This window comes from Branchiostoma floridae, unplaced genomic scaffold (assembly GCF_000003815.2).
Source record: "Branchiostoma floridae strain S238N-H82 unplaced genomic scaffold, Bfl_VNyyK Sc7u5tJ_1567, whole genome shotgun sequence".
In the NCBI taxonomy this organism is placed as follows: domain Eukaryota; kingdom Metazoa; phylum Chordata; class Leptocardii; order Amphioxiformes; family Branchiostomatidae; genus Branchiostoma; species Branchiostoma floridae.
In genome coordinates, this window is record NW_023365764.1 from 43,967 (window position 1) to 71,342 (window position 27,376).

At 41.0% G+C, this 27,376-nt stretch overlaps 2 protein-coding genes across 3 annotated transcripts; one reads left to right on the plus strand and one right to left on the minus strand.

The window, feature by feature from the left end:
* Positions 1 to 316: 316 nt before the first annotated feature.
* Positions 317 to 11,162, minus strand: LOC118408308 (cytochrome P450 2U1-like). Of its 2 annotated transcripts, none has more exons than XM_035809000.1 (8): positions 11,047 to 11,162; positions 8,195 to 8,390; positions 7,057 to 7,243; positions 5,802 to 6,337; positions 4,763 to 4,927; positions 3,952 to 4,068; positions 3,174 to 3,315; positions 317 to 1,464 (listed from the first exon to the last, which is right to left on the minus strand). In XM_035809000.1, the coding sequence occupies exons 2-8, from the start codon at positions 8,354 to 8,356 to the stop codon at positions 1,274 to 1,276; spliced, it is 1,500 nt and encodes a 499-aa protein (XP_035664893.1). In that variant the 5' UTR covers positions 8,357 to 8,390; positions 11,047 to 11,162; the 3' UTR covers positions 317 to 1,273. The 2 variants fall into 2 exon arrangements, with proteins under 2 accessions (XP_035664893.1, XP_035664894.1); XM_035809001.1 differs by lacking the exon at positions 11,047 to 11,162 and adding an exon at positions 8,527 to 8,678.
* Positions 11,163 to 11,197: 35 nt separating this feature from the next.
* Positions 11,198 to 25,840, plus strand: LOC118408309 (aromatic-L-amino-acid decarboxylase-like). The gene is made up of 15 exons (XM_035809002.1): positions 11,198 to 11,621; positions 14,134 to 14,395; positions 17,511 to 17,624; positions 18,490 to 18,609; positions 19,222 to 19,356; positions 20,054 to 20,197; positions 20,463 to 20,529; positions 20,703 to 20,797; positions 21,475 to 21,542; positions 21,727 to 21,797; positions 22,288 to 22,307; positions 22,823 to 22,921; positions 23,499 to 23,600; positions 24,061 to 24,293; positions 25,318 to 25,840. The coding sequence occupies exons 2-14, from the start codon at positions 14,165 to 14,167 to the stop codon at positions 24,265 to 24,267; spliced, it is 1,473 nt and encodes a 490-aa protein (XP_035664895.1). The 5' UTR covers positions 11,198 to 11,621; positions 14,134 to 14,164; the 3' UTR covers positions 24,268 to 24,293; positions 25,318 to 25,840.
* The last annotated feature ends 1,536 nt before the right edge of the window (positions 25,841 to 27,376 follow it).

A 27,376-nucleotide genomic window follows, 5' to 3' on the forward strand; every position in this document is an offset into this window, starting at 1 on the left:
TTCATCAGTACAAAATGAACCATACTAACGTTATCGGTAATTACTATATAGCTCATATCGCACCGATAATGGTTCATTTTGTACTGATGAAGGTGACAGTCACCGAAACGTCTACAGGGGAATTAAAAGAAGGTTGTGAAACGAAGAAGACTTTGTTCGATTGATCTACCAACCTGATGAAACTATTTACGGAGCATTCTATCAGCTTTTCATTTTACATTGCGGTCCTTTGCATTTTGTAAACGTACTCTAAAATAAGACTCTGTTTATACAGAGGAAGGGTATACCTACACAGTACATTTTGTAACAGAGAATCCGTTCAAGGCATTGTTATATTTATGTCATTTTGTCTCTTTGTACCCGCAGGTCAACTTCTCCATGACTCTGGCCGCAAACAGAATTCACTGGACCCCGGTCACGGAAACGCTTGGGCGTGTGGCGATATCACCCAGGAAAACAAACAAAAAAGCAAGAAAGGAAAAGAAACCAATAGAGTAAAAAGTGGCAAAGGTCACCCGAAAACACATGATACAAAACACACAAATAAAACATAAAACCCTCCAACAAAACAACACTTCTATCACACAGTAAGAATACGCAAAATAAAGGACAGCATCATGTAGTCAAAGAAGTCTGCCTGTCTTAAAAAGTCCAATGTACGGTGAGTTTTATCTTCGCGTACTTTCTTTATCATCGATGCGTCAGTCATAGTCTATAAAGTGACATCTAAACAAACTGTATCAGCTACATGTCCAAACTTATCATTCTTCACTGTAAGAAGTTATAAGTTACCAAATACATCAAGAAACATGTGACACGTTTTTCTTTAGTCTCCAGAAAGCTCATTTGAAATATCTTTTAAAAGCTGCAATGGTGTATAAAAACTGCCCAAAGAAGCAACTTACAGTTCCTCAATGTTACATGCAAACGCCCGTCCCGCAAGTTCTTGTCAAAAACGAATTCCCCTGGGAATGCGTGCGTGGAATATTTAGAATTCCTGGCAACTTAATCGCAGTACTATAAGAACGGCTCCGCCCCTGAGGCGTCGCCAAAAAACAACACTTAACTTAAGATAAAAAATAGAACCATCAACAATGTACGAGAAACCTAGAGAGGAGTCTTCATGAAAATGAAATTGAAAGCATCTGTTTCAACGCTTGTATAATATCAACAAACACTCGACATTCAACACTTTGCGTTGAAAGTTCGTAAACATGATCCCTGTCAGACTCTGTACATTTTATAAAATTTAAAATACTTTTCCTTAATAGGTTTACATATCGCTGAACCGTGGCACGGCCACAATGTCAAAGTCTACTGGATTGTACGTGATTCCGAATATGCCCTTTTCTGACGGTCTTGCAACGCCCTCTGGCAGTTTGAAGTGGAAGTGCTGCAGCAGCAACATGAAGAACAATAGCAGCTCCGCACGAGCCAGGCGTTCTCCAAGACAAATGCGCCGACCTAAAAAGAAAGAATAAGATATTTTGTTACATACTGGCTGTAACAAACTTTCTACATACTAGCTGTAGCAAACGTTCTATTTACATTTTCCCAATACGCTATTGGGGGATTCTAACACCTTTCAATCTTCCAGCCGCCCACAATTTTTCCGTCGGTAAATTTGCCATTCATTCCAGGCTGCAGTATCATTATGAATCACTAGTCGGCCCTTCTGTACGGACATACCGTATGAAGTTCCTGACACAAGTAGTTCTCAGTGACAACAATGAAATGGATGTATGCACTCCTACAAATGATGTCAACTAATAACTAGAGTTCATCGAACACATCCCTTCGCCAAATAATCATGCCTTTACTAATACTTTAAGGTCTTTTTCATGTATTACTAAATAGTACCTACCCCAATAGCAAATGACTGCATGAACTTGTGTTCCTTACAAACCCACGAATGCTACCAAAGATAACTTTCTTGGCCAACTGGTGACAATGGAATTATGTACACTGTTGTGATACTTTCTAGCGCAACTTTCATAATCATAGTGCTTTATTAAAATCATGTAGTCTCTACCAGACTCCAGCCTGGCCGAATAGTATTGATGATAGGGGGCATTGGACTGTGACCAAAGATGACCTCAGTGGTAGCATCCCCGGTCAATCAGAATTTCATGCTTGTCAAGAGGATTTTCAAAGTGTTAGGGCGTCCAGGTCACAAGGCTTCTCAGGCAAAACATCTGGCAAACAGCTGTGTCCTTAAATATAGGTCAAAATGAGATGCATCTGTATATAGAAAACACTGTTTATTTCTGTTAATTGCATACCTTTCCCTAAGTAATTATATCAAATAGATGTTGATAATCAACCAAAGTACCTAGCTACCAAAAACAAAAAATATCCATCAATCTCCTCTGCAGTTATCCTTCTTAAAAGCTACAAACTATAAGACCCACTGCAGTTCCAAACAAGCTGCTAGGGGGCCCAAAATTAGACCATTGACTCCTAGTACCAACAGCTATCCACCATTAAAAAATCATGAACCTGGCACTTCTGGAAAAATTTAGGCGCAAACTTTGACGCTCACTTGCAGTACCAAAACAAGTCGCCAGGAGGCCCATTATCGAACTTGACCTTCCTTTCTGTGTCCCCTACCTATCAACCAAATATCATTAGCATCCATCAAGAACATCTCGAGTTATCTTGCATACAGACAAACGCACTTACATACAAAGCCAGCTACAGCACCATAGGTAAAAGGTAGCTAAACCATTCTTGCACTTGACAATCCTTTCCACAACCGCTAAACACCTGCCAAATATCGTGGAAATCGCCCAGCTACATTTTGACTTATGCTTCCCGAAAAAACACCAAAAAAAATACCAAGCTCGCTAATGTACCGTAGGAAAACGCCAGGTAACCCATTTTCGAACTAGGCATGCCTTTCAACAACCGCTACACACCTGCAAAAAATAAAAAAGTTCCATCCACAATTTCTCGAGTTATATCCTGTTGACCTACATACAGACCCAAGTCGGCAAAAACATAATCTTCTTGGCGAAGCTAATAATATTTTCTCCCGACGTCAAAAATAAAAACGCTAACTTGTCCATACATGTACATGTTTTTGCTAGCAAATACATATTACTAATTTACCCCACCTAGTTTCAGATACATTTTCAAGATCAGCAAAGACGAAGTAACAAAATCACATTTACCTAGTGAGAAGGGGATGTTTTCGGCCTTCTTCTGGAACTGTCCCTGGTCGTTGAGGAAGCGTGTGGGGTCAAACATCTCCGGGTCCGGCCAGGTTTCCGGATCGTGGTGGACTGACCACAGGTTCACCTGTACCAGGGTGTCCTGTGGAAAGAAACGTGTGCTCAAGTTAACCTTTTTCCTGACAAAGAAGCCCTTTGCCACCAACTATGTATTAGTTCTAGGGTTACTTAGCCCTAGAAAAACGTATTGTGTCTCCAGTGACGGTCCTCAAAACATTAGGATCGGTAGGTACGGACTTTTGTTTAAGGGTTTTCATCCAGAGTTCAAACAAAAACAGAATAAAAAACGTAGCAATGTAATTATAGAGTTATGTAAGAAGTGTAATGTTTATTACACATTCTTACATCAATTGTTCAATGCTAGACACATATAATATGATTAACAAGAGCAATAAGTATCTACCAATCGAAAGTCACAACATGTCTACAACAAGGATACGTTTATAAAACCGGACGTTCAGCTGTCGTACAGTAGAAAGCTGCTAGGAGGTCGATTATCAAACCTGGGCTTCGTTTTCGACTTCTACCTAAATATCACCAAAAATTTATCTAAAGTTATGCTGTCCACAAGTACAAACAGACACACAGACTGCACCTAAAACATAACATTCTTGGCGAAGGTTACAGTGGGTTATTCATGCATAATTGTGAATAGTATTGATGCATAATTTACATATACCATGTTAATCAAAGAGTAGAGGCTGACGTATCTGCTCACCTTTGGAATAAAGTACCCGTTGAGTGAAGTGTCCCTACTGGTGGCGTGGTCCACGGTCAGCGGGGCGACTGTAGCGTACCGGAGAACTTCTTCTATAGTAGCCTCGGTGTACGGCATCTAGAAAAGGCCAAATGTTTCATGAGCTACAGCTTTTGGGGACAGATTCAACAGTAATCTTCTACTTTTCTTAGATCACACACATTTTCTATTTGCTTTTGGACAGACGAGGACAGTGTTGTACTGCACTAAAGTTAGTAACTTATATTAACAGTACCACATACACGGTAGAGACAGAAGGTAAAGGTAGTCTTTTACCTCCCCGACCGAAGTCAGGTACCCATTTTTACACCTGGGTGTAGTGAGGAAGGTCGTGTAAAGTGTCTTTCCTTGGGCCACAACGTCGGGGCACGGCAGGTATCGAACTCAGGACCTCTAGATTCCGACCCGAACGCTCTACCAGTTACGCCACACACGACGCCACATTTGGTTTAAACCATATCTAAGTCTCGACTGATTACCTTTTGCCTATGTCTATCAGACATCATCCTTTAGAGCTTCTGATAGGAGTGTTACTTCTCGCCGGCCGCTATATGTAGGTGGCGCTTTTGTTTCGATGAATCGAGACGAGGGGGATACAAACTTAGTAACGTTAGGGATTGTGTTTTCACCGCAAAAGCGCCACCTACATGTAGCGGCAAGAGGCAGCACTCCGAAGCCATGGGGAAGATGTCTGCATCGAAACGTAAAGTGAAACTTTACTGGTTGTGAGAAAGAAAACTCCAATATCCGATGATTGATATTGTTTACCAACCCTTTTCCGTTCGGCCATGGTTGGAGTACCGTCTCTTCCCAGTACTTGGTCGATCTCCTCCTGAACTTTCTCCTGTATGTCCGGATACAGGGCGCTGTACAGCAGGGCCCACCGCAGCGCCGTGGCGATGTTCTCTATACCAGCCACAAACATGTCTCTGATCACCTGAAATAGTGGTTTCAAAGGTTATTATAGTGTTTTAAAATAGTGTTTCAAACGTAATGAGACATTTCTGAAAATGTTCCTGCTGTGGGAAATTACGGCATCTGGGCAGTTCGCCCCCTAGCGGATCAGGATGATTCGGCACAATGCCTAGGGCTATTTTCCGTTTCACCCAACTCTAATCCTAATCTTAACTGAACCCTAATTCTAATCATAGCCATAACCATAACTTGAGTCGGCCTAGTGCCGAATTTTCCTGATCGGCTAGGGATAGAACTGTAAGTCCGGGTGCCGAAAGCTGATGCTGATAGACATTTCTGGACAGCGTCAGCTAAGGAAAGGAATGTAATGATAGAGTCACATGTTCTAAGGATCGTTGGTCTTTCCCCTCTAGAAAAGTAGTTTTTAATGTACAAAATCATACGCGTCTCAGGAAATAAATCTTTCGGACCAAGGTCTAAACATCACGAATACTTGGAGTATTTGTAAATAATGCATAGAAAATGACCATAACACTTTTTACATTTTACTTTTTTGGTCGGGCTTGATAAAATCATACAACCCAGCAAATCCACGTAGCCTAATGCTTTTACAAAGAGCTAGCTCAAGTAAGGCCCCCATTCCACTTGACGGCGCTATCACCGCGCTATCACCGCGCTCTCATGGCGCTCCCACGGCGACCCTGGCGATTTCACCGCGCTCTCACCGCGATGGTCAAATTTGCCATCGCCGTGAGGGCGCGGTGAGAGCGCCGTCCCAGTGGAATGGGGGTATAACTGAACAACACAACACATTACAAGGGGTTACAATTCATATAAATTTACAAAAGCACAAGACTAGACGAAGAGTACTGAAGTCACATAATGCTTTTTCTTACCTGTACGAGCTGTTCTTTGCTGGCGGTCGTGTCCTCGTCGTCTTGATGTCGTATCTCATTGAGAAAGGCGTCCATAAAATCCCGGATGTTGTCGGGGTCGAACAACTTCTCGTGATCTACGAGGGTCTCGCGTATGTGTTCCCGAATCTCTTGATTACATTCGAGAGTCCGGTTAAACGTCGTGTTGAGACCTGGTACCCACTTGGTCCACGGGTAGTGATTGGGCAGCATGGAAAGGCGGGAAAATTTGAAATTCAAGGCGACGTTAGAGATAAACCGTTGAAAGCCCGGATGGTCGTATGCGTATCTTCTACCGCATAACATGGTGGAGATGATATTGGAAACAGCCGTTTGTATCAGCTTGGTCATGTCAAATGGTTGTCCTTCTTTCTTCAAGATCTCTTGGATCAGGGACTTGCCTTCTTCAGCTATCTTCTGGTCTAAGATCGGCTTGTCCACTCCGATTTCTCGCATCTTCAGAAGAGTGAGCTTTCTGTGTTGCTTCCAGAACGGACCGTACGGTACGTGGATTACACCTGAGTGAGAAAAAAGGATACAACAAACTTTTAAGAAAATCCAACACTCAACAAATGCCAAAAGATTACAGGGCTTACGCGTTGTCATCTTTCATAACTGCTACATGTAAATATAACAGCAGTATACAGCATATGAATATACTTATAGCTGGAAATATATGAATATAACAACAGAAACAGGTGAATGTACTACAAACAAAAAAGCAATATTGAAACATGTTAGCATATAGCCAGGTGACGTGGACCAATCAGAATGCCCCATTTCATGTTGGTTATGATTCCGTAACACATAGAATTTCGGCCAGCCCGGTGTTAAACACAATCAACACCGGCAATGATACTGTTTAGCACCTGACCAATCAGAAGGAGTGATCAAAAGAATTCACAGGTATAGTACCAAGGGATCTCATACAGGAGTTTACAAGTTTGGGTAGCCTATATGATAACGTTGATGACCAGGGTCGTCTGGGTTGCTATAGTGGTTCTGGTGGCAGGGGAGGAGGAGCGACACCCGACATAAGTCAAGTAAGTCAATGACCACCTGTTCCTTGGTGTATATGGTGTCATAACGCCTGGTCCTTTGCTATAACCACCGAATATCTGTATCTGTATCTATATAGCCGGTATAACCGCCATTCGGCGTAACACACCAGCTTATAAAACCACCGAGTGAGCGAAGTAGGCTATAACTACCTTTGAAGTATAAAGTTTGTAATTACCTTTCTTCTGTGAGTTTTCAGCAGTGATGGGCATGTAGGGCCGGCTGGAGAAGTCGTCAGCCTGTTTGACCAGCGCCTGGTGGATGGTCCTGTAGCCGTTCAGCACCACCACGGCACGGCTGCCCACGTGATACATGAACACATCCCCGTACTGTCGGGCCCACGTCATCAGCAACATCGGCTCATCCTGGGGTGGGAGGGGGGCGATCAGAATGATAACCGTCAATAAAGAGGAAGCCTGTGCTTTAAAGTCAAAGTCAAAGTTCCTTTCCGCGCCTGATGGCGCATAGGGTGGCGCCCATCTCCGTTTCAGTAGCCCTGGGCCACACAACGCAATCACTGTGCAATAAACCACCCAATAAATTCGGCTAACGTAAACTACCAGAGCCCAGTCTTCTGTTGACTGTGGTAGAGTTCAAATCAGTGAGGACTGAGACCACAATAACCAGCACAAGTTTCTTACTTAGCCCTTTGCCCAGGGCAAACCTGATTACTGTTTAAAAGAGTGAATTAATAAATGGATGGAAGGATGCATGCATGAATAAATTAATGACTAGATGGTTGGGCGAATGAGTGAATGTGTCCGTGTAACATCTGTGCATAATCATCTTCTATCTTTATAACAGACGTTGTTTCAAGTTGTTTTAAGTACATGTTGTCAACGGAAAATGAGCTAGCAATTCTGACAAAACCAAAGTTCAAAAAGAGTTGACTTCGTAGACCTTATACTTCCAACAAACATTTGCATAATCTATGCATGGTTATGTACACCGTCAATAACCTAGACATGTCGCACGTATGAAATCCTTATCATTTACCACTAAAACAAATTACAACACTTTCTAATTATTCATTCATCAGGATCAATTTTGCCTTTACTTGCATAATCGCATAAAAATCAAAACCATAGCTTTTCTCTTACAAAAGATACAACAGTATCGATGAAATCCGCCAGGTGGTCCAAATCTGACATTGACCATCGAATTTGTTTTTACAACGTCTCTACCTACATACCAAATTTTATCATAATTTATCCAGAGGTTTCTCTAGTCATTGTTGCATGCAGGAGCACAAAGCTATACCTCCATTTTTACGGAGGTAAAAGTATATAAATGTTTCGTCATATAAACCTACTTACCTGAGTAAGACTAAGGAAGTTGCCCAGGATTGGCCAGTTGAAGGGGCCAGGTGGTAGGTTCCGGCGTTTCCGCAGCCACCACAGACAGAAGACGATCATTGCCAGTTTCAAGCAGCCGTACAGGTCCCATGGGGACTGGAGAAGGCCGTGAAGAAGGTACATGGCGAAGAGTAGATCTTGGAAGTTCCACTGTAGACTAGAAAGAAGAGTGCGTATTAGTTTTGTAGACGTTAACCCTAACGCCAAAATACGACATTTTATTATTATCTGTGACATGAATAGCATGTTATAATATTAAGACCATATATCCGTGCACAAAATAAAGCGCTTACCAACAAGCTTTTGATCAGTCCTTTGATCCTTCTCGAGTTGAAATGACCCAAATAAATAGTATCGCCAAAAGCAGTTACTCAAGCAACTAATAGTGATTTTGGAATCGGTCAAACGTTTCAGACAACCATCCGTTGTCGTCGTCAGTGGCATCCACCTTTCTCACGCGGCGGCCATGATAGATCGAAGCAGAGGTCAATGAGGCAAACAGACAAAACTTATTTCTAAAATCAGGTCCCATTTAGTTTTCCCCCAAACCACACAAATTTTCATGATATAAGATAGAATAATAAATATTACAAGAAGTGTTATGCACCGAAAGATATAGCAATTTAGAGTAGTGTAGACTGACCCCATAGTCCCTTAAGAGATGCAAAATAAAAACATAATAATGCAAATTTTTAACGAATTTGCAGCCATTCACTTATTGGTCGATTTCCTAATTGGCAGGCTACCATTGATCGAACTGCTAATTATGATGGACAGCCTTTTGTTTGCCACATTGAACTCGTTTTAGATCTATCATGGCCGCCGCGTGAGAAAGGTGTATTGGAGAAATTCTTGTTGAAAAGAGTTTTTATATCCTAGCTGTGAATTGATATGCAAAAGAGATCTAGTTGGAGAAAAGGTTTGTTTTCACTATGAATTAACATGCAAAAGGCGGAAGACAAATATTTTGGATAAGACAAGTTAAGTCGATGCAAATGAGTTCTGGCCACATGGACCATACTAGACTTGATGACCCATGTAGATTTTCCAATTTTTATATCAAACGTACCGCCACAATAACCAGGTCTCGTTTAGACCTAGACCCATCTTTTGGAAACGAAAAATGTGATAAGAAAGGAAACAAAACGCACAGAACTTTAAAAGAATAGTCCGGAGAATAATTTGTATAGTATTACATTCCTTGATAACCAGTTTTATTTTCGTTTTCGCAAACATCCCGTAGGGGCCCCGTTTCGGAAACTTTAGTGGGATCGATCTAAGCCTGAAAAAGTTGAAACAAGTCGGTTCTACTACAGTACCTGAGACTTGGAGGCAGCTATACACAGATTGATCTGGAGAACTACGTACACGCAGAGGCGTCGGTGATATAAGTCTCGCCAACTGCTGTTGCCATTTGTAACGGCCAATGCATATATGTCATACATGTATCACACAACAGTTCATTTAGCCAAGGAGGGTGAAAAATGGATCTATTCTAACCTCATTGATTTAGCCTTGATGTTTCTTTGGTTTGCTAAGCAGAGACGTGAAAGAAGTTTTACACACACAGATGGTCGCCCGGCATGTTTGGTATAGGAGTTCTGTAGGTTTTTCTAGGTGTTTAGTCGAAACTGAATTAACACTTAAGCCTAAAACGTAATATTTTAAAAAGGAGATTAACAGATATATTGCCAAAATATTGTGAAATTACTTTGATTATGCGATTTGTTCTGAAACTTCGCTGCCCCTTCACTACTAATAAAGGTACATGCAAATTGATATACAATGTAAGACTAAATGTTCAACACATTTATGTCTACCAACTGAACTATGCTCATGTCATCTTAACTTCAGCTTTGATATCTCGTGTTTTGAACTTGCTACCTACTAATTAAGGCTTTACTTACATGACAGGACCATCATAGTACCAACGATTTATAAGGTCACCAAAAAAATGATCACTTTTCACATAAAAACCTTTGTTTATGCGAAGGTATGTGTTTGTGGAACTCTAGTTACACAAGTGGTTCCTACGATACATGTGTTTTGCCCCGTGATATCTGGTCACCCTAGGCCTGCCCTACTTCGCAGAACATTTAAGTCAGCGTTTATTTGTTTGGAAGGGTAGCGTTCCTACAGTACATGTGGTTTGCCTCGTGATATCTGGTCACCCTAGGCCTGCCCTACTTCGCAGAACATTTAAGTCAGCGTTTATTTGTTTGGAAGGGTAGCGTTCCTACAGTACATGTGGTTTGCCTCGTGATATCTGGTCACCCTAGGCCTGCCCTACTTCGCAGAACATTTAGGTCAGCGTTTATTTGTTTGGAAGGGTAGTCTGATTTGCCACGTGCACAGGGGCCGGCCAAATCTCCGTCGGTCTCAACTCTCCGGATGGCCAAATTCAGATCGGCGGGCATATGATACTGTCTTGTAGCGCCGAGGAATTCGAACCCTACTGCCGGAGTGGTATATACTAGGACCCAGTATAACCAAGGTAGGTTGTACTAAATACGGATTGGGGATAAAGTTATTTTAGGCACGCGGAAAACTATCTCCGCCTGCATTAGAGACCCTGCTAGCTCGTGTATGTTGCGTTAGAAATTACAAATCAGCGCTCCACTTGAAAAGTATGCTTCACCTAGAAGACCCTAGAAGGTCGCGGCGAAGGGGACTACTTTGAATCAGTCGCAAAATCATCGTGTCGGCCAAACCATAATGTAATTACAAACAAAACATAACAAAAGTTTCATTTTCTCTATAGAATATAAAAAGTGACTTTCTAAATAAGAACCTCAAGGATCTTCAACACTTACCCGAAATTTCTTTAGATGACAAGTCGGTCAAGACGTTGCCAGCTTCGCAGACCAAGTAGCTCCAGAAGACACGCCGTGAGACTTTAAGGAGCGGTGTTACGCAAAGTTGGCTACTGTACATAATGAGATTCAGAAGAAAGTTAGATAAGACATCTCTTATTAGATAAGACGTGGAACAACGATTGCGTAAAAACTGAGTTACGTAAATCGTTTGCATACTTCCATATATGGTCGTAGGTTTTGTAGTCGTCTGTTTTCCATTGGGTGCCTTCCGGTGACATCATCTGAAGAAATGTCAAATGGTTGGTTTCTTGGAATGAGGCAACGTTCACATGCACGTGCGTTACAGTTTGACCACGAATGGTCTATTAGTCACAATCCTTCACTGGTCGCCTTCTATGAGGTTAAGCTGAGCCAAGTCTGCTATGATTTGTTTATGTCAGTTCTTTATGTAGCCGACCTTTCGAGTTGAGCGAAACCAACCCCGTAAAAATTCAACGGCGGGCGCTGGTAAACTTGGCGGGCGGGCAACACTCCAAGCGCCGCAGAGATAGCAGCGAGCTCACGGTTACCAGGTAAGATTATCTTAAAGGCTAGCAGATTTGTAAAAATCTCTCTCGTATCCGGTTCTAAACTTGTAACAGCTGTAAAAGTAGCCTCTCATTTTGCATGGAAAGATTCAGAAGTCTATACTAATGGAAAGGTCAACGACCTGTAGACCTATATTTATCTGGAAACCAGGTGTCATTTTGAACACCTGCTAGGCGAGGGAACTGGAGCAAAACCCGGTCAAAACCGGTCTCAACCGGCCCTTTTCTAAATTCGATTCCCTCGAACTAGTCAGATTTTTAAAAAAGAAATCTAGTGTTTACATGAAGTCATATCAAAACGTTCTATTGAATTGGTTACTTTGTAGAAAATGAAATCCTTATGTCACCTATTTTTGACCTAAAATCATCTGGAGAGCTAAACACAGTGGATAACAACCCACTGTCCCTATAAAGGACTAAAATCTGATTTTTTTGGGACTAAATCTACCTAATCCTAGTTCACCTTTATCCGTTTGGTAACTTATATCCGTTTTTTTTTTAAACAGTGTATTTATCACGTCGACGGGCGGTTTCAAATTGTAATTTTTCAAACAGTGTCTAGTTTGAAACCACTATTCGTCGACCGTTAATGTCCCTTAGCCGGTCGGTTTCTAGATACAACGGAAATAAGTTACCCTTCGAATAAAGGTGAACTTGCCTTACCTTTTCGAGATAACACACATATGCTATGAAGTAAGTTCGCACCTGTGTTACCGTGATGTGGTCTGCCGTCCTACGCCAGGTTAAAAACTCAGGTAATTTCGGCGTCTGCTATGACGGTCTTTGCATGCTAATTACGTACTTGCTAATATATGCTAATACAAACTAGGCACATGTGCATATGCTAAAACATAAGCATATGCTAAAACAGTGCACACACTCATACATGCAAATAGATCTCGCTTGTTGTTCTTGTTTTTACAAGTCCGGGGAATCTGCGTCGATGTTGTTGTTGTTGTTTTTTCATTATCAAACTTGTCAATCTTGCAAAAGTCGATATTTTTTTTCATTTTACCTATGTTCTTTAGAAAATATAAGATTTTTTTTTTAAATAAAATTAACCTCTTTATGGTATACCGTATTGGATAGGCTTTGATATAATAACGCATCTGATCTTCTTGAACATTGTAGGTCTTTCACTGTAGAAGAAAATATTATGTTTCGTAAGCTTATTATTACGTAGAAGGTGGTATCCTACAACTATCTTAGAAAAAGGGGTGTCTGTTTGGCGCAACGGCTAGAGCGTTGAAATCAGAATCAGTAGGTCCTGAGTTCGATACTCGCCATGCACCTGCCCCCATGACGGTGGAGTGACGCCTATGGTTTTCTATTGCGGTCAAAATTCAACTACGGCGTACTTCAGCCAACTACGCCGTACTTACGCTTACTACAACGTAGCTCACAGAAGTGGGTCCGATACGACTTAACTTCCAGAAGTACGCCGTAGTTGCCGGCAGTATACGGCCTGACTGAAGTACGCCGTATGTGGTTTTCTATCCCGGACAAAACTCAAGCATTTACAGTAATCCGAACTACGTATTTTCAGCCACACTGCGGCATAGTTGGACTACGACGTCTTACCCCTCCGATATGTAGATCACCTTGACACATGAGGTTATTGTATTCTCTGTCTGAATACGCTACACTGAGAACAAGATAAAGACCAAAAAAGTCCTAGCTCAACCGTTTCCATAGCCTTCTTAGCGAAGGCAATAACCGAAAATATACGCTTCTTGGCGAAGGCAAAAATGCGGAATGATATTTGTTATATGAATATGTTACTTACAAAAAACAATCGCAGATCCACGCAATACTTCTGAATTCTTGTGTGTTTTACATACGGCTGTATAAAGAAAATGTACATACCCTTTTGTGTGGACTTGTTAAAGAAAAAGAATCAAACCACCCAAGCGATAGAATGTCTGGATTGAAATGAAGTACATATACACTCGAGCCTCAGGGTGGATCATAGAACAATATGTACCACAACTCGTCCAACCACAAAAGTAGCCTTAGTCCCCGCTCCTATGTCCTGTTAAGGAGGACATCACAGTAGGCACCCCTTCCAAGAAAGCTACCCCATACAAGGGGCAAAAGAAGTGGCTTCTACATGTAATTATCCCGACCTTGCCCTATAATTAGTGCGGCCTCGGACCATTAAAAATCTGCTTGAAGAACATAGCTTTATCTTATAAATCTCAGGATGGAGTTCTTAACATTTAGTGCATGTCTACAATGTTTTTATTCAATAGACATTGAAGTTACACCTGTGGCTGTTCCGACAGGTTTGAAGCTTGACTGTCACTAAAAAAAAACCTTAAAATCTCTCAACCTAACATCTGCTTGGGGACAGCATTCGAATTCCTGTTTCAGTGTTTCCAAGGAGCTTTTAGAAATGTAAAGCGTAATCAGCCATCCTGAATTTAGCGTAAATCGTTGTCAGGATCCCCCATACAGACCCTCTTCAAAACAACTTGGTTTCTCCCCACATGTACAGTTCGCTGTCTTACGACTGAAAACTCTCAAAGATGTCAGAGAAGAAGCCTCCCCGTTCGCCTATGGACCACGACGAGTTCCGTAGAATCGGGAAAGAGACGGTAGACTACATCGCAGACTACCTGGAGACCGTGCAGAGTCGGGCGGTGTACCCGGGGGTTCAGCCCGGCTACCTCCGCCAGCTCATCCCGGCAGAGGCGCCGCAGGACCCCGAGGATTGGGAAGAGGTGTTCGCGGACGTGGATAGGGTTATCATGCCCGGAGTAAGTACAGATATAGGGCATTATGTAGATTCTAGAGGAATGGCCAATATTTTTCATGCGGTTCTGATACAGTAGCTAGTAGATGCATTTTGCTTTTTGGGCACGGGCAGACTCCTGTGAGAATTTGCTCTTGTGCAATTTACGCCAGCATAGATAAAGTTCTCAAAATGGTAAGAAGTGATGATTGATGTCAAAGTGTTGGTAAATTTCTCATAAAGATACTGGTGAAAACCGCACGAGCTTGCCATCTATAAAGAAGCCGAGGCAAGTCTGAGAGTGCGGACATGCTAGTGCGTTCCTGTCCGTTGACAGCGGAGCACAGTCGGTGGCGTGTGACCAAATTCTCACAGGCCTAGGGTCTTACCCAATTGGGGTAACGTTATTTTTAAGTCAAGACAATCTTTATGTAGAGGGAATGCATAGCATTTTGGTCCCGTTTTTGTGACATACTTCATAGCAAGCTGTTAGCAGATTATCACGCCTTTTTTGTTGTTTCCCGTGTATTCTGCTACCTTGCAATATTTAAAATAAGAAGTCTATTACGAGATCAAAGGGTTTAGCCCAGTTTAAACTTCTAATATTAGCTTGAAGATTAAAAAAAAACACCAACTAATAAAAGTCATAACTTTTATCAACGCTCAACAAAAAATAATTTCCCTAAAGTAAAATACCAAAAAACATTCAAATTGAAATGTTCAAAGATAATATACGATGATAAAGTTAAACAGCCTCATTACTCATTTGGATACCTACTGGCTGGCAAAATACACCAGATGATCATTATAAAGCTATTACATCAATCAGTTTTATATCCAAATGTATTTTCACAATGACATCGATCGCCAAGGAAATTCTAATACGTTCCTACCTCTTTCCGCTCAAAATATGTCCGGAACTGATGAATAGACGTCGTTCACTCTTTCTGTACAGTCGCCGTCCGTTCTAAGAAAAATCGTTTCATACGGACAGACTTTATAGTCGAATTTCGGAAGTAATCAGGCTCATTACAAGTTTGTAGGTTTTTGCAGTCTCATCGTGCTGAAGTATGCAGTTTCCGGTCATTGCCCTGTACATGTGCGCTTTGAAACAAGATGATATGTGATGACTAACTGGCGTTTGAGAAAACATCTCGTGATGAAAGAGACCCACTGTTGATTTAAAACACATGTGGGATCGATCTAAGACATGTTTTATAATGCCAACGCTCACCACGTATCGTCTTTTGTGAGGGTTCCAGTGTACGGAAGTTATTTAACTAGTTTGGTAGTAGCGACACCAGTGTGGTAATATCTTGAGTGTAGTTGCCAACTTGGCAAGTGATACTAGTATTCCCCAAGCAGAGGTTTAGTTGCGGGGTACTAAAACCATGTTTTGAAGGAAAGCCCTGCCCTGGCGCGTTTTGAGGCAAAAGTGAGGGGAGCGAGCCGGTAAAAATCTCAGCCACTACTCACTCACTCACTCACTCACTCACTCACTCACTCACTCACTCACTCACTCACTCACCCGCCTACCCACCCAACCAACCACCCACCACCTGCCCACTCACTCACTCACTCACTCACTCACTCACTCACTCACTCACTCACTCACTCGCCTGCCCACCAACTCACTCACTCACTCACTCACTCACTCACTCACTCACTCACAATGCTCATGACGAGTCCCCACTTCTTCCTTCCCTACATATATCATACAGAGGATGTCAGTGACCGATCGGATCATGACCAGTTCGCTTTTCCACAAGACGTGATACAATGTTGACCTAAGACATTGATCCAAGTCTTATGTTGGCGGCGAATCAAGATATACGAAGACACGCTGCATGTTTTGGTTCGGAATAGTCTCACCAAAGACATCTTGTTTACGGTGAAATAGCTGCATGCATTTTTATTGCCAAGTTAATTGTTCTTTGTATTTGACATTTGAAATAATTTATTCACTTTAGATTACCAAATTGTCTATATCTCAAAAGAAGATTTTAAAACAAAGTCTATCCCGTAAGTTTTTTTTATTGATAGTACCAATCCATTATGCTAAAATGAAGTATCAGAAATGTATTTATGGTCCAAAAATGATTTAGATAACGTCAATACCAACAAGCACAAACTTCCGCAAAATTGCGAGCAATTCTCTTTTAAAAGCACGAAAGATATACGTATTAAATATCATGTTGCAATTGCATACAGGGGGAATAAACGGCACAATAGGTTATATAATTCTGTATGATCGCCAAAAATTTCTCTGTCTTAGGTCATTCACTATGAGGTCTTTAAATATTTTATAGGTGATGCCTACGTGTTAGCTTGTACGAAACAGCTGGGAAGGTTTAGAGAAAGTTTGCATCCTCATGCTGAGGTCAACGTACGTCCGGTCAATGTTAATGGCGGTCATTGCCAAGGACGCTGTCCTCCAAACAAGGTGCTAAAAAAGGAAACTTGACCGGGAGTTTGTTGCAGCCAGTTTCGGGAAGGTCCCAGTGAGAACAACAACGCCAACTGCTAACATTACAGAATGAGTTTGCCAGAATTTCTTTAAAGCTTTCCAGCTGTATTGAGCCACAAGCCGTGTTACGTACAGGCTAACCCGTAAGCCCTAACCATCGAATATCTAACGGCCTAAAGTAAGATGGCTTAAGTTAGGGACTTCTTAGACAATCATACCATACACATTGACTTATTGTGCTGTTTGTTCCACTTGTACAAATATAGTTCTAGTGTATGGTCCTTTGTGTTTCTTTTCCTTAGCCCTATATGACTAATAGTAAAGGGCTTTCGAATACCTGATGTTTCGAGGTCAGCGTCCTAGGATTTGACCGGACGTTGACCTCAGTATGAGGATGCAGAATTTCTCTAAACCACTCCAGCTGTTTCAAGCCACAAGCCGTGTTACGAACTTGAAAGCTTACACTTAAGCCTTAACTTTATTAGCACATTTAAAGACCTTATGTTAGGCATAAGTTAGGACCGCTTTGGCGATCACACACTTTGAGCTACTATACTTTATTCCACTTGTACAGATATGTATGGTACTAGTATTTCGTCCTTTGTTCTATGCGATTTCTTAATGATCTCTCACCACTAAACGATATTTTTTTTGCTCCCCCTCTACTTTACAGGTGACCCATTGGCACAGTCCAGACTTCCACGCGTACTTCGCACCAGGAAACTCCTACCCGTCCCAGCTGGGAGACATGCTGTCTAACGCACTGGGCTGTGTGGGCTTCTCTTGGGTAAGGCTAATCTCCAAGCAGACCCTTCAATGGCATAAGGTAGTACCAAACTGGCCAAGGAGTATAGTCAGCCAAAAGGGTCCATTTGCCTTGCCCGGTAACGAAACACACTCCTAAGCCGGCTTCACTCCTCTGCCAGCTTTTGATACTGCCTCATGCTACCGTAGGATCTGCTTGGAGATTAGGGTAAGGCGTGTTCGTTGTAACTTTGTCAGGAATAACATTCAGTCTCGCAAACTCTGGAATACACCAGCCATTAGTAACGCTAGTTCACCTTTATCCGTGAAGTAACCTTTATCCGTTGTATATACCATCGGAAAATTTAGGTATATCAAGTTGACAGACGGCTGCATCAGACTGGAATGCTAGTTGAAAATATTGCAATTTGAATCCAACGTCCGTCGACTAGATATCCTTTGATACCTCGTTTTAGAAAACAACGGATGTAGGTCACCATGTGGATAAAGGTGAACTACCGTTATATTAGACATCCAGGAAATACGATGCCACGCAAAATAACAATTACTCAAGCAACTGGATATGAACTTTGAAACAGTCAGATGTTTAGGTAGCATTCGCTATTTTTTGTCAGTGACTGGAGGATTTGTAGGAGTCTGTGCAACCAAGATATTTAACCAAAAACTAAGAGTTGGCGACACTGTTCCTAACACTAGGAGGATGCTTTATTCTGCTTTGTCTATCAGCAGATGTCTCTCCGTATGATTTTAGTTCTTCTCTTCTTAGCTTTCTTACCCATGTGTTAGAATTAGTTTATGTCACGTGTTAGTGTAATCCTAAATAGCACCACATGTTACAATTACAGAAACTCATTGATATAAGTAATGGCGACCAACATGTTCCATAGGCCGCCAGTCCGGCATGTACCGAGCTGGAGACGGTCGTTCTGGACTGGCTGGGGAAGATGCTGCACCTGCCGGAGCACCTGCTGGCCGGGACCGCTGGGGCAGGTGGAGGAGTCATACAGGTGAGGGGACGAATAAAGCAATATCGTATCGTGATTCAAGTGTATTAAATATCGTAAGTCTAAATTACATTCATCTTGTCTCTTCTTTTTCTCTCCTCCTTCTATATCTCTCTTTTCTTCTCCCTCCTCTATACTCCCTCCCAATGTCTTCTCTTCCCCCTTTCTCCCTCCCTCTCTCTGTCCGTCTATATATATCTCGTTTCTCCTTTCCCTCTTTCTACCTCCCTATGTATTGTCTCTCTCTCCTATCTCTCCCTGCCTGTCACCCTCTCTAGGCACCTCCCTCTTCCCTTCCCTCTCTCCCCCTCTTGTCCCTCCCTCCCTATCTATTGTCTCTTCCTCCATCTCTCTCCCTCTCTTCTCTCTCACTCCCAAACTCTTGCCTTTTCCTTCACTTTATCCACCTATGTCCTTCTCTCCCCTCTAGCTCTCCTTCCCCCTCTATTCTTTTTCTTACCCTCTCTTCCTCTCCCTTCCCCCTCCCTATTTCCCTCCCTCCACTCATTCCCAGCCCCTTCTCTACCCTTCTCTCTATCTCTCTCTTTCCTTTTCTTAGAAGTTAGATTTCATACCATGTTGAAGTTTAGATGTCATACCTTGTTTCCTTTCCAGGGCACAGCAAGTGAAGCCATCCTTGTAGCGCTGCTATCAGCCCGAACCAAAGTCATCCGGCGGGAAAAAGAGGCCGACCCGGAGTCGTCTGATCATGACGTCATGAAGAAGTTGGTGGCCTACAGCTCTGATCAGGTAGAGGCCGATATAAAAGTTATTTCTATTCGTCGGTACCTTTTGTACTGTGTGATAACGTCGTCATATTCATATTGTGAGATATGAATACTACTTACAGCGCTTGATAAACACCGCCTTACCAGTTGTTACCATACATTGTATCATTTTCAATTGTCGTTCAATAAAGTTCTTCATAGTTCTTCTGTCTTGATCATGAATAGATATGAGGTAGCGATTTTTATACACACGTGAAATTGAAAGTTCAACGAAACCAAATTTATTTGATCGACAATCAAAGACTAGAGGGCTCAAACTTTAATAGGTCAGGCCTTCCTGACTGCAAGAGCTATATACCAGCCTAAAATCCAAAATCGTTACCATGATACTTTGTTCAGATCGATTGACCCCAAACTGGAAGTTCCAATACCATAAAAAAATGGTTGGGGGCCATATATCTAAACATCTCGATATTTCATCAAGACCTACTCACGTACCAAACATGAAATCAATCCATCAAGGCATTTTGACAGATGCGTACGGACAAATACGCAAAGGCCGTCAAAACATAACCTTCTTGGTGAGGGTAAGTATGTGTTCAGATGGTTTCCTGGGTTCAATATATTTCAACCAACAAAATGTCCAAGTGAATGTACTGGTACTGTATAAGTTCACCAGTCTAAAACGCCCCCTAGCGTAATTGTACCGCCCTCCACAGGCCCACTCGTGTGTTGATAAGGCCGCCATGATCGCTGCAATCAAACTGAGGAAACTGCCGACAGACTCGGACTTCTCCCTCAGAGGGACAACTCTGTCTGCCGCTATGGAAGAAGACAGGGCTAACGGACTCATACCGTTCTTTGTAAGTGACATTAAACTGCTTGAAAGTGTTTCCTTACATATGGCCATCATGTAACGATTGTCATGATTGGTAATTTGTCCTGCATTTGATGATATCAATTTTCCAACCACATGCCTCTACATTCGTTTCAAAAACAGATAGAATGATAATGTGTAGTTTATTGAAAGTCACTACAATTCTTCGTCATCTCAAGTTTCTTTCCTGTTCTTTGATGTGTTCACCGTATGTGTTTGTAAACAAAGTACTTCATTCTTTATTTCCCCAGTGTTGTGCAACTCTTGGAACTACGCCATCGTGTGCTTTCGACAAGTTGTTGGAGATTGGACCTGTCTGTAAGTGGCTCTTGATTTCTTCCTCCACGTATACATCTTCTCAATTTCAAGACGATAATTCATACAAAATGTTATGGCGTCAAAATGCCGGAATAAAAAAAAAAGGCACGCCTATTTTGACAAAATTCCATTTCCCTCCCTAATGCTCTAATCTTTGCTGTTCTAATCCCCAGGTTGTGAAGAGAACATGTGGCTGCATATAGACGCGGCATACGCAGGCAGTGCCTTCATCTGTCCGGAGTACAGACCGCTGTTAGATGGAGTGGAGGTATGGGGATGTGGTACACTAAAGGCTTATTTCCCAATTCTCAACCAGAGGCTCGACCGGAAGCTTTCGGAAACGAAAAATATGATACAAATTGCAACAAAAGACACAGAACATAAAAGAGATAGTCTTGAGCATAATTTGTATATATTCCTTGATAGACAATTTTATTTTTCGTTTCCGCAAACATCCCAGACGTGGCCAGGTTTGGAAATGGGACCTAGGCCTAACGGGGGACCTTGTATGTGTCAGTTAATGATGAACTTTTATGTGGAGACTTTACGTTTTACTTTATTGTTTTTCAACAGAACATTACAGCTCAGGTCATTGACCTGTATTTTTTTCCACTTAAGCCTTGAAAACAATTAACAGTGACATAACATTTAACAGTAACAAAAACGTCACATTATAACAACATCAAAACAGATAAAACAATCACACGTAACAGAAAATACACAACAGCTTCGAAGTATAAAACACGATTTGAGTTGAAGACTCTCTGTTACAGCTTATCACTTCAGAGCCACCATGGCCAGTAAAAGAAAATTTCGCCAAATTTAAGCTGCATTGTATCTGTTCGGTTTCGTTGTTTATTTTAATAAAGTATTAAAGAATACAGTTTATAATGATAACCGTGTCTTGTAAAACCGAATTTGTAATGTGGGTTTCTCTCTGATCAGTTTGCAGACTCCTTCAACCTAAACCCGCACAAGTGGCTGAGAGTCAACTTCGACTGTTCTACTATGTGGTAAGTCACTTAAATCTACCAGACTGGCGCGCGTAGTTCTAAGGTTTATAAACGTACAGGAAGTTGCATTTAGATACATCATCGCTGAGGAGGAACAGTGGAGATACTTCGTAAACCTATAGCTATTGTATGGCACATTACTACTTTATTGATGTATAATGTCCTGAACCCATTATACCTTTAGGGTGAAAAACCGGGCGGATGTTGTGGACGCTTTCGACGTTGACCCGCTATACCTCCGGCATGATAACCAAGGTACTGAAAGTATTTCAGTTGGAACATGGTCCATTTCTTTATGACGCAGTTTCCTTCTGAATTTTCTGAACATCAGTCTTGCCCCTTCGGTAATGATGAATTCTTTTTTTTAGCAATGACTTGAATTTTAATTGTACACCTTATTAAATGCTTTCTTTTAGTTCCCCTTTCAACTACAATGTTACACATCGCTCAACTTGGAAGTTAATTTGTTATGGTAGAAGTCATTCTAGATCAAAGTGGAACTAATTTCCAACTCAGAAATTGGGCTTACCCAATTTTTCAACTGTCAAACTCCTCTCCTTGTCAAGGAATGAGCAATCGACTGCTTCTGTGACCTAACTTAATGCAGGTAGAACACATAAGTTTCAGAAAGTCTATGGCGCCCTCCGTTTCTGTTAAGGGATGGTTGTAACGCCGCCCTTATGTAGATTGCGTCTTCTATTCCTCTTGCAAATAAGTTATAAGCTGCTATTTTTTCTTCTTCCAGGTCTAGTGACCGATTACAGGGTAAGTATACGTAATGCATGGACTAAATAGCACAACCATACAGTATTCATAGTTTGATTCTCACCCATGTGTACAAAAAAGAACGTCTTATGATAAATAATTTATAATTTATAAATAAAAAACATTTATGAAGATTAGACATCAAGGTTAACAATATTAAGATATAATTCAAACTCTACAACTAGATAAAACGTAGAAATTTACTTCCGGACGTTTCGAGTGACATACGCCACTCTTCCTCGGCTAGAATTAACAATTTAGAAACAATTCAATACAAGTACATTCAACAAATGTCACTCATATGTAAATCATGTTTTAGGTTCTTATGGTAGGACAGTACTATAGGAAAAGTTATGAAAAAGTATTCTTTTTTTTCACTATTCTTTTGTAACACTAAGTCATTACATGGCTCGGCGCAAGTAGTGTTAAGAAACTACAAGTTCTCAAAGCTGACATTATAGCTGCTAGCTAAGTATGTTGAAGGAAACTGTGTTCTTTTTGACCTTCTTGATCAGCACTGGCAGATACCTCTCGGACGGCGCTTTCGTTCTCTGAAGTTGTGGTTCGTTCTGCGAATGTTCGGAGTCAAGGGTCTACAACAGTATATCAGAAAGGTACATGTATTTCTTCTTTCACAGTTATATGTGTATAAACAAATGTGTGACTATTGCAAACGTTGTTACCTCTAGAATAATGAATGCCTACAATTGATTGTTGAGGGTGTCCTAATAAAAACATTGTTATTATGCAATTAAGGCTGTTGTAACCAATTATTTCTTGTAGTAGGTTGTTTCGTGACTCTAATGATCTTTATCGCAAGGACAAATTGCATTTCAAATTCATCACATAATGTTTTTGTCCATGTTCCTGAAAGTTATATACATAGGTGATATGACATCAACTCTTATATTTGCCACCGGGTACTATAATACCGTCACATAAAAAAAGTGTTATAGAGGCCTTCTCAAGATTGTATTGAACACCTAAATGTCTGAAGTTTATATACCTCATGATTACCTATGCTACATTTGCAAATCTCTTTAAATATTATTGAATTCATGTATTTTTCTCATGTGTGGTATTTTGTCATCCAGTGGAATCATGAGAGTTGATGTTATCATCTATCGGATGACTTGCGAATGTTTGTTTTACACATGTCAACATGTCATATTACGATCTATCCTCCTGCAGCACGTGAGTCTCGCGAAGGAATTTGAATCGCTTGTTCTGAGTGATGACCGGTTTGAGGTCAGCGCCAAGGTTGTGATGGGGCTGGTGTGCTTCCGACTGAAGGTAGTACCGGACATATTCCGTACTTCGATGTATTGGGAAAATCTTCCAACATTCGATTTCTTAAGCATATTTTGAGTCAGTGTAGCTTGCCCAAGATTGATGTTTCTAGCTTAGGAGAAGAGATGACAGTGAACGTCTGTTCAGTGCCCACAGTGGTCCACGTAGAATTGCACTGAACAGGCTCGTATTGAAAGAAAGGTAACACGTAAAAGTAGCATACATCGAAGAAGAAAATGTAGAAATGTGATGAAATTGGAAGAAAAGATTCTTTGTCCATAAAAGCCAAAGGTAGCAGACGATAATGCAATTTTTAAAAGGACTCTGCAATTGCCTACTCCAAAACAATTCATTTCATTATTAATGTAAGAAATTATGCATATGACATGTGATATTATCTTACCTATTATATTAATAAAGTAATGACTCATTAACATGGTGATCTGTATATTGTGTGTTTTAGGGTCCAAACACCCTGAGTGAAAGGCTGCTTCAGAAAATCAACGAGACTAGAAAGATCTTCATGGTTCCTGCCAAGCTCCGTGACACCTACGTCATCAGATTTGCGATCTGTGCAGCGACAACTGAGTCATCAGATATTGTGCACGCGTGGAACGTCATCAGAGAACAGGCGGCGGAAGTTCTAGCCGGGGTTCAAAATGGCGTCTGAGTATTGAGCCTAGAGTATTATTAATACTAGAGTTCAACGAACACATATCTTTGCCAAATAAACCAGGTTTGATATGTAGAATGATGTCTGTAGACATAAATGTGTTACTCATTACATTTTATTTTATATGCCTGGAGTTGTTTCATAACATTTCGCCATTGCTTATGCAAATTAGATCCCTATGCAGATTAGATTTACATAATAATATTAAATTGTATCAAGCATCATTTGCATAAATGTGTATTGATATTTCCTTCTTTCTTAGCTAAAAATGTGACAAGTTTGAAAGTCCTATAAGGAATGCAGTGGATTTACAAACTTTTCTCATTAATTATGCAAATTAGCAGTCGATTTGCATAATTATGATTCCCATCATGTAGGTCTTCCCTTTGGCTATCTACATACCAAAAACCATGACGATCCGTCAACACGTTTATATTTTCTCATTAATTATGCAAATGAGGCCGTCATTTGCATAATTAATATGCATTGATATTTCTCTCTTCCTCATCTATATATGTGACAAGTTTGAAAGTCCTATCATGAAATGCAGTGGATTTATAAACTTTCCTCATTAATTATGCAAATTAATTGCTGATTTGCATAATTGGTATTCCATTGTGTACAGGGGCTACTTGGGCTATCTACATACCAAAAACCATGACGATCCATCAACACGTTCTCGAGTTATTCTCGTCCAAAGTTTGAAAGGAAATCGGCGACTGCAGTTCCAAACAAGCCGCTAGGGGGTCCAAACTTAAAGCACTTACTCTCTGCACCAAGGGCTATCTACCACTCAAAAATCATAACCACAGCAGGTCCAGGACACGAGATAAAAAAATTGAGGTTTTGCTGCAGTACCTTAGCAAGCCGCTAGGGGGCCCATTATCGAACTTGACCTTCGTTTTCCCGACCCCTACCCACCTACCAAATATTATTAGGATCCATCAAAGGCTTCTTGAGTTATACTGTTAACACACAGACAGACAGACAGACACACAGACTCACAAGCCTAAAACATAACCTTAGCCATTCTGGCAAAGGTAATAATAAAATTCATGCTATTAGAAGGAATAAGTTAAGCAATATATGATAATGATCACATTAAATGATTGGTATCCAAAATCAAAATCAAAACGCTTCATTGATAATTATCCGATTTGTCACTAAATATTGTCATTGGAATATAGGCACTTTTCATACGCTGATTGTTGTTTGCGGTCGTTCTTCATTATACAGTGTATTATTGACAATTCATAAAACAATACCGTACACACTATTGATATAAGTGAGCCATGTTACATTTTATTATTTCAAGATGTCGATATAAAGACTTAAAAACAGTATCTTCAAGAACATAATATAGTACATAATTTCTGTCACCCTTTTCAACAAAACACCGCAGCACAAAAATGACGTGTTTTTTTGTTGTTGAAAGAATCGTATTGGTCACTGTCATATTTGACACTGTTCGTTTTTCTGCCTAGATATGAACCTTTTTGTCTTTAGTGTTTATCAATACAATATTGATCGAATGATAAGGAAATCTATATCAAGTTTATTCTACATTATACTTGTTTCCGTCTTGACTCTTACTGTAACACAAAGTACAAAATAGAGGTATAAAATAAAGCTTAACATCATAGTTAACACGAAATAAGGGCTAACATAATTATTTGATATAGTGTTCCATCGGAGTAGGCAAATCATTAATTTCATCAACAAAACAGTCCCTTATGTATTTGCCTATTTTTGTATTATCGAAAGTTGTGATATCAAAAGATATATACAAATCTGTTTGTAGCATCGAGTCTCTTAAAATCTATTGTACCTAATTTACCCCGCACACCATCACTACATTGTCTTATAAAATCCAGGTGTTATATATGTCACAAATCTTATAGACAGAAACATTGTCCTCATATATACCATGGCAGTGTATGGCATTTGAAGATAAGCAATAAACACATCATGCAACACGGTACACAACAATCGAAATACATGCAACAAGACCGAATATGCCTGATATGCCAAGGCTTTTTCTAGTGGATTTGTTCAAAGCAAAGCCATTTAATCACTTAAAGTATTCTACGAGTAGAGGTTCGGCTCCGGCTGTTTTTGACGTGTCTTATGCGTTTCTATCGGGAATATAAAGAGATATAAAGACAAAGTAGAAAGCCCAATAAAAACACGTCAAAAAAGCCGGAGCCAATTCTCTGCTTGGAGGGTACAACTCAAGGCAGCGACGTTGCTGGGTGGTGGAAATAGTTATGCAAGGAGCTCGAGATAGCGGTAAACATCGTTTATATCACTCACCACCACTCACCGGTCCCATAGCCTCACCGGCCGTAGGGGCAGCACATCCATCAACATAAGTTTTCCACCCTTTTCTGTCCTCAGCCAAGGTTGCAAGATGGTTGACTGTTTGTCCTGACCAGTCTTTTAAATCACTAGTCCAAGTCCGTCGTGGACGACCCCTAGGTCTTGCACCCTCCGCCCTTCCTTGGAGTATGGTGTGGGTCAAAGTACCCTTTGCTCTTGTAGCATGGCCAAACCACTGTAGTTTCTTCTTTTTCACTAGTGACAGGAAACTTGGACGCGGGCCTACTAGGGACTTAACACGCTGCATGACTTCTCTGTTAGAAGTGTGAGTTGACCAGTGGACACGAAGTAGTCTTCGGTAGCAGTTCATCTCAAATGCATTTATCCGTTTCACAATCTCTGCATTTAGAGTCCAAGACTCAGCGCCATACAGGAAGATTGATAACACAAGGGAACGTAGAAGTTGGATTTTTGTTGGCGGGGAGATGTTGTGACTATTCCAGATGTGCTTAAGTCTCGACAGTACGGAGGTTGCCTTGGCTATCCTGACCTTTATCTCTCTCACAGAACTGCAGTCCTCTGTCTGAAGGGATCCCAGGTATGTAAATTCGCTAACCTGCTGTTCTAGGTCAGTGCCTCTCACTGTAACCTGTACTGTGTCTGACGGGCCAGTCACAAGGCACTTGGTCTTCTCCAGGCTGACTTCCATACCGTATCTCCGGCTAGTGGAGTCCAGGCAGCTAAAGTGAGTTTGTTGGTCCTGTTTAGAGCCGTCAATCAGGTCGAC

Excerpts from the sequence above, each read along its gene's own strand:
- LOC118408309 (XM_035809002.1), top strand. The coding sequence starts at position 14,165 with ATGTCAGAGAAGAAGCCTCCCCGTTCGCCTATGGACCACGACGAGTTC. Across the intron at positions 17,625-18,489 it reads GCTGTGTGGGCTTCTCTTGG|GCCGCCAGTCCGGCATGTAC; the intron begins GTAAGGCTAATC and ends CATGTTCCATAG. Across the intron at positions 18,610-19,221 it reads CAGGTGGAGGAGTCATACAG|GGCACAGCAAGTGAAGCCAT; the intron begins GTGAGGGGACGA and ends TTTCCTTTCCAG.
- LOC118408308 (XM_035809000.1), bottom strand. The coding sequence starts at position 8,356 with ATGTACCTTCTTCACGGCCTTCTCCAGTCCCCATGGGACCTGTACGGC. Across the intron at positions 6,338-7,056 it reads TGAAAACTCACAGAAGAAAG|GTGTAATCCACGTACCGTAC; the intron begins GTAATTACAAAC and ends TTTCTCACTCAG. Across the intron at positions 4,069-4,762 it reads CCATGGCCGAACGGAAAAGG|ATGCCGTACACCGAGGCTAC; the intron begins GTTGGTAAACAA and ends GGCCTTTTCTAG.